This window comes from Erithacus rubecula (assembly GCF_903797595.1).
Source record: "Erithacus rubecula genome assembly, chromosome: 2".
In the NCBI taxonomy this organism is placed as follows: Eukaryota; Metazoa; Chordata; class Aves; order Passeriformes; family Muscicapidae; genus Erithacus; species Erithacus rubecula.
Window position 1 is genome coordinate 24,775,686 of NC_136685.1, and position 6,979 is coordinate 24,782,664.

Genomic DNA, 6,979 nt, shown 5'->3' on the forward strand with positions numbered 1-6,979 from the left:
TTCTGCCTTCTCTTGGTAGTAACCACAAATACTAACAATTTCCCAAACTCTTGAATTTTAAAAGGCTTACTTAGATGTATAGAGGAAGAGAAAAAGACAGTTATAGCAGCTGCACCCTTAATACACCAAGGAGACTAAATATTATACAAATTTTCTAAAAGAATTCCCAGGACAAGTAAAAAATATTCTTCTCTTTCAAGGGAAACATCCATGTTGCCAAAAAGACAGCACTTTGTTGATGAGGCTCTGGGCATCCAGATAAACCTCAGCAAATGCCTTTGACCTTCCCTTGTACAGATGGCACTAAATTCTGCTATTTGCACTAAATTGCACCTTCAGCAGCTCCACCAATTCAAACAGCACTATTTAAAGAGCAAAGCACCTTTTATTTTAAACCAGAATATCAGATCCTAACCTTCAATTAATGGACTCATATTGTTGCCTCTTTGCAAAACAATTTACTGTGTTTCAAAGTACATATTTTCTTAGATCACAGATCAAATGCTGCTAAGCTGCTTCAGATGTGTGAAAGAATTTTATTATTTTAATTTTTTTAAATTACAACTATGATTTCTTTTTTCTCTCCTCTGAAGTAAGACTGCATTTTATAACTAAAAAGCTGTGGTCAATATAAACATAACATTTGCTTTGTTATATTCATTCCAATACTTTATAGTATTTTGTTTTCATAAATGTGATTGTCATTTGGGATTCATTTGCATTGCATTCTGCAAGGCAAAAGCATGTCCCATTGGCTATACCAGTCCATACATCATATTTGTATACAAGGACTGCCTGATAGCCCACTAATGGCAACAGAAAAATTCCCATTAGCTTTAGTCAGCTTTGAACCAAGTCTGTAATGCTTAGCACATCACTACTTTATAAAAATCCTGAGTATCTTGTATTCATCTAGAGTTTGCACTTTTTATTGAAAAGGCTCCAAATGATCAATACAAATCTAGTTTCTAATGAAACCAAGGCACCTAAAATACACGCTCTCAGTATTAGCATGTTTCCTGAGTCAATCTACTGGGAATTTACAGTGCATTTCTTGAGACAGCAAAGCAAACAATGATTAATACCAACTCTTTTGTGAATACAGATTTCTTCTCACCTGATGTAAACATCAGGAATAAAAGAAACAATAAGCAGAACAGTCACCACCCACAGATTAATACTAATGTATGAATTCACGCTAACATTTTTCATTAATCTTATTTTAGTCCACAGGTTTGTTGAGACAAGTGAAATCATAACTTTGCAAGCATATTTTCACAAGCAGTTTTCAATGAAAAAATTTATAAAAATATCACAGGTCCAGTTTTCACAGGTCATAGGCTTGATCAACAGCCTTTCACATCTAGGGCTTAGGATATGGTTGTCATATTCTATATTTCCAAGAAAAATAATTTTCATGTAACAACCTTATAATTATCCCAGGTTTTTAACAGAAACACACAGTCATGAACTAAGGTTGCATGCCTATAAAAGAAAATCCATCTCCAATAGTCCAAAGAAACCCCAAACCCACATATGACAGTGTATTAGTAAATCCTGAATATAAGACAGATTTATACTTGCATTTTATAAAACTTATGCAAGTTTATACTTGCATTATGTCAACAGTTCTCTACTAGCTAGAGCTACTACTGCATAGGGCTTGTATGAAAGACCATACTAATGCTCACTAAGTGCAAAGGCTAATCTTTTGAATAATCATGTCCCATCCTGCCAGAAGCCTGTATGGGGATGATAGCTGAGCTGTATGAATCTAATTTATGCAACTTGGGAGGTTTAACGAACTCTGCTATGCCACATGGAATGATCTAGGGACTTAACTCAAGATTAAAGCTAAAGGCCTGATTCTCATTGCCTTCAGAACACCAGCTGAAATTCTGAGGTCAATTGCACTGTCATTATAGAGAGAGAAATTAGCTACCTCATTACCCTAGTAATGCTGCTATTTCCATGGGGAGAGATGCTCTTACTTTGGCCAGATCTTTCCAATAGGTTTTTCTCCTTTATGTTTATATTACAAAACAAAGAGCTGGCTTTAAGAGTACACTACCCAAGATATCCCAAAGATGCACACATATAAATAAACACACACATTTGCTTGACCCCAAAAAGGACACAATTAACTGACACTTTAGCCTATTGAATGGAACACTGATACAAAACCAGTTTTTAACTACTAAACAGTTCCAGCTGGTTTTATCCTTCCATGTCATCCACACCTTCACAGCTTAACTGACACACTCATTTTTATATTCATAATCACAGACATCTTACACAAAGCAATAAGTATTTACAAACAGTAGTAACACATATAAGGAGCTGGTAGCTTCTATGGTAGGGAGCAGCACTAGAACAGAGAGGCTCAGTTTTCCCTGGAATTCTAGAGTGTGCTACAGTGTAAGCACAAGCTGGGTACTGCTCAAGAACATGCTCTTTACTTACGACATTTTTTATCTAACCAAACATTACTCAACCTCATACATTTATCAGGACATCTCCTGACTAAAGGCTGAACAACCTTGCCTGAGAAAATAACTACTGGTAACCAGTATACAATGAAATACTTTAAAACTATATATGAAACTCTTCCAGCTCTTACAATAGCCTAGTACACAAAACAGTTCACTTGATACAGAAAAGCCCTGTCCAAGAGATGGAGATTAGCCTGTTCTTTAGAGTTCAAGTTCTTCTAGTAGATGACTTATCAATGACTTTTCCATTTTTAGTAATGAAACAGTCATGTAGGATCTACTTCTACATGAAACAGGTTATGACCCATGGGGAAATCAAGTATCTTCTGATTAAGGCATTCAATTAGCCATTTAGAGACTAGGTTCATTGTCAGAATCCACAACAGATTCCCTCAGTGGTTTTTAAAGAAATTAGTTTTGTCTCCACACCATGAATTTAAATAGCACAAGTACCTTTTTCCTCACCTTTCTTTATATCGCTTGGTAAGTATGCAAATATTCTGTCAGTGGAAATGGCCCTTTCCTGGGGATTTCACCACACCCAGATAAGGACTAAAGTGATTTCTATCCATCCCTCAACGTTGATGGATAAACAGTTACTGATTCAAGTATGCATCTGACACAGGCCAACCTGAAGGACACACACCTATATATTGAAAACAAAGGTAATTTCTTAGTTTTAATACTGGCTAAGTACACCAGAACACACAAACAAAAAAACAAATGAAATATGAAACAGAATCAATAAAAAAAATTATTGGGGAAAAACGGGCAGTCTTATTTTTATTAAAAAAATCCACTGTCACAAATCAGAAGCATTTTTCTGGAATACTTATTGCTTGTGTGCCCTTCTGCAGTTTCTCACAGCAACACAACTCTTCTCAACCTCAGGTTGAGAAACATGAAACAACACAGCACTTTCAAGTAAGAGTGAATGCTAGAGGCTCTGAGCTCCAAAGCAAAACTACACTTACACATTTTATGCAAAATGTACTGGCAATCAAAAATGCTTAGGACACCACAAAAAGAACACCTGGCTGGCATCGTTATGGATGTAGCTAATTGCACATTACAGTCTAAAGAACAGAAATCCAGAGGCTGGAAACAGTGTTTTATCATGGATATAACCTAGAAATTATTCACTATATATCCTTGCACCAGGATCCCATTTGCTTCTGGCACCCAGAAAAAGAAAAAAAAATCTGCCCACTGTATAAATTTCCTTTCTTTTTACACACAGCAGCAACCATTGCACTATTTTTAATTTTCTTAAATAGTAACATTCTTAGCTTGGTTAAGTGTTTTAACAGTCATCATATGTTAGACTCTAAAGCAAATTTCTAGAAAGCTTGACAGATGGTGTTTTGAAGGATAATGCCAGGTACCTGGTGTGAATCTGACATTAGCATTCTCTCAGACAACTCACCTTCCTCTTTTAAAAAATCCTGAGAAATAATGCATAGTCCTACTTATGCTAAGAAAGAATGAGAAAACCGTTCTTTTATTCAATCTCACAGTTGCTCAAAATGCAACTTCTGCAAGAACCTGATGCCTAGAAAAAAATTTTATTATTTTCCTTTTTTTTTTTTACTTTTCTTTGCCTACTTTCAGTTTTGTCCTTCCTGCATTTTCCTCCCTTCCCAGACACATACACACTCTCAGTGGATACTTCCCCCCTCTGGGAAAAGATCGAACTGCAAGGTACAAAAAGTATATGCCTCTAAGAAATAAGGACTTTTTTATGGTATAATTATTAGAAAAACAACTGTAAAAAGCAGCATGGCTGCCTCTTTAGCAGCAAGGCAGCTGTGACAAAAGAGTACTAAATGGGTCTGTATTCATACTGAAATTTAGTATGAATTTCAAAGCTATCAAACAGAAGCACTCCAACAAAACCTGGACTCAACATTTTTCTTTCACAATCAATACAACGTACATTAAGGAAAGACAATATAAAAACTGCTGACAGAAGAAAAACACTTACTGCTTAGCATGGTAAATCTGAATTAGTTATGATTTTCTTTAAGTCATAAACAGAACTTGGGAAATTATTTGCCACCTCTGAACATGAGTTTATTTGGATGTGTGACTCTCAAGGGCCTCACCATACATTTTTTTGCTTTAGTCTCAGTTAGGAGCTTGATAGGTTGTCTTGATTTATGCTTCATTTTTCACTACCTCTTTTCAACAATAGCGTCCAAGTTTAACAGGGTTTAAAAAAAACATTTAAAATATAAGAAGGAAACCACTTATAAGAGGAACTTAAACGATTACACTTCGGCAAAAGTTAAAACTGCATACCACGAGGTCTTCACTCAACCACTATACTGAGCAGTTATTAAAAGAGAGGTTCTTTAGAAAGTTTATAATATAGTCTCTATCTCCAACTAAACCTCTATCCAACTAATGCAAGGAAAGCAAGGCGAACTACACTGAGTAACAAAATGTTATAACCAGCGTATAGTGATTCCCGCACAAAACCAACAGGAAATCATCATGTCCTGGATGAAACTGTCATGAAATTGATAAGCCATGTCCAGTCAATGTCTGACACCGCGCAGTCGGCTAAAACAGCGCCGCATTAACGGCATAATAGTATTACCATATCAACCTTATTACTTCAGCGTGGAAAACAGGATATAACTAGTGTAATGAGACGCCAGCATCTGTCTTTGTGTAAGCGAGCCCGAGCGCTTCCCGCAGCAGAGGCGAGCCAGGCGCGGCAGAGCGGCGGGCGCGGGGCGCGGGCGGCGGCAGCTGCCGGCAGCGGGGCACGGGCGGCGGGCGCGGGGCACGGCTGCTGCTGCCGGCAGCGGGGCACGGGCGGCGGGAGCGGGGCAGGGGCGGCGGGAGCGGGGCACGGCTGCTGCTGCCGGGGCAGTGCTGCCGCTGCCGGACGGGTCCCTCGGCGCGGCTCCGAGCGCCGAGCCCCCCGCCGCCCCCCCGAGACCACGCGCGGCCGGATCCCGCCCGGTGAGACGATTTCGCTCCGTGCTAACCGGCTGCGAGCGCCGACCCCGAGCAGCGCCCCGGCCGGGAGAGCGCGGAGCGGAGCCTCACCGTCTTCCAGGAGGCGCATGGCGTGAACAAAGCAGGGATCCAGGCTGTCCTTCTCGGCCATCAGCTCGGGCAGGTACTTGTCCTGCTCCATGGCGGCGGGCGGGCTGCGCGGGGTGTCGGGCCGGCCGCTCCGCGCCCTCGGCCGCCCGCTCGCCGCTGGCCGCGCCGGGGCCGCCCCGCAGGTGCCGCCGCCCCTCCCGCGGCGCGCGCTGCCCCGGCCCCGCCTCCGCCTTCCTCGCGCCGCGCGGGGGCGGGCACGTGCGCGGGTCTCCGCGCGCCGCTGCTCGCGCGCCTCAGCCCCCGCGCCTCCTCCTCCCGCCACTGAGCGACCCTCGGACACCCGCCGCCTTAAGTAGGGAGGCGGAGCCAGCCGGGCCCCGCCCCCCCGCTCCCATTGGTGGCTACGCCCCGCCGGGGCGAGACTCGCCGCGCCATTGGCTGTCGCCAGGCGGGGGCTCTCGGTCTGTGCGTGAAGGTGTGTGTGTCTGTCTGTCTGTCTCTGTGTGTGTCCCTGCGTGTCTGCGCCGTGGTTTAGGGCTGGCATTCCCTAATTCGCTGCTCCCGCTAAAACCACCCTGCTACTCGCTCCCTCCACCCTTTTTCGCCTTCCCCGCGGCAGGGTAGAAAGGAGAACTGGAGGAATCGAAGGTAAAGATCGCGGGTTGACATAAGAACAGTTTACTGGAAATGGCAATGAGATAAGAAAATGAACACTAACAGCAATGATATTAATAACAAAAGTGTTACAGAGAGACAAGTGATTTTCATGCAAAATGCTCATCATCAGGGTTCCCCCACTAAGCTCCCACCCCGCGCTTAATGGACCAGAAGGAACCCCTTCTCTAAGGAAGAGACTCCCGTTCCCTATGGCCCCAGCGCCAGCGATTACATAAGGTGATAAGAGAACCCCCGGCTCCTGGCCGTGCCCCCTCCTGGCTACGGCAACCATTAACTCTGTCTAGGCAGGAGCTGGGACAGTGTGTGTGTCTGTCACAGTGCGTGTTCCTGTCTGTCGGTGTGTCTGTCTGTGTGTGCCAGTTTCCGTGCGCCAGCGGGAGTCGAGCGTGTGCTGTCTGTGCGCGTACGCCTGACCGTGTGCGGCTGTGCCGGTGCTGTGCCCGTGGGAGCGCGGGCGCTGTCCGTGTGTAACTGTGTCTGTGTGTGAGAGAGAGCTTCTCCCCTGCGCGGGAGAGGCTGTGCTGCGATGCTTTCTGTGACTCTGCGGGCTGTGGCTGTGCCCGTCTGTCCACGCGTGTCTCAGCGCGCCCGTGCCGCCCGTGTCGCGGCGTGGGCCGCCCTGTCCGTGCATGCCGGTTATCTCCCGGCAGCCGGTGTGTCGTGGCCGTGTCCCTGCGTGTGGCCGCGGCTCGGTGCCCGCCGTGACTCCGCGCTACCTGTGCGGTGCTGTGCTCCGCCCCGCGCCGCTG

General features: G+C 44.6%; 1 protein-coding gene across 1 annotated transcript in view; it reads right to left on the reverse strand.

Moving 5' to 3' along the window:
* The window catches only part of KHDRBS2 (KH RNA binding domain containing, signal transduction associated 2), a 287,954-nt gene extending 282,192 nt beyond the window's left edge, over nt 1-5,762 (reverse strand). The window contains exon 1 of the mRNA XM_079297992.1: nt 5,553-5,762. Within this exon, the coding sequence (XP_079154118.1) occupies nt 5,553-5,643 (91 nt within the window). The 5' untranslated portion in view covers nt 5,644-5,762. The remainder of the gene's footprint in view (nt 1-5,552) is intronic.
* Between the last annotated feature and the right edge of the window lie 1,217 nt (nt 5,763-6,979).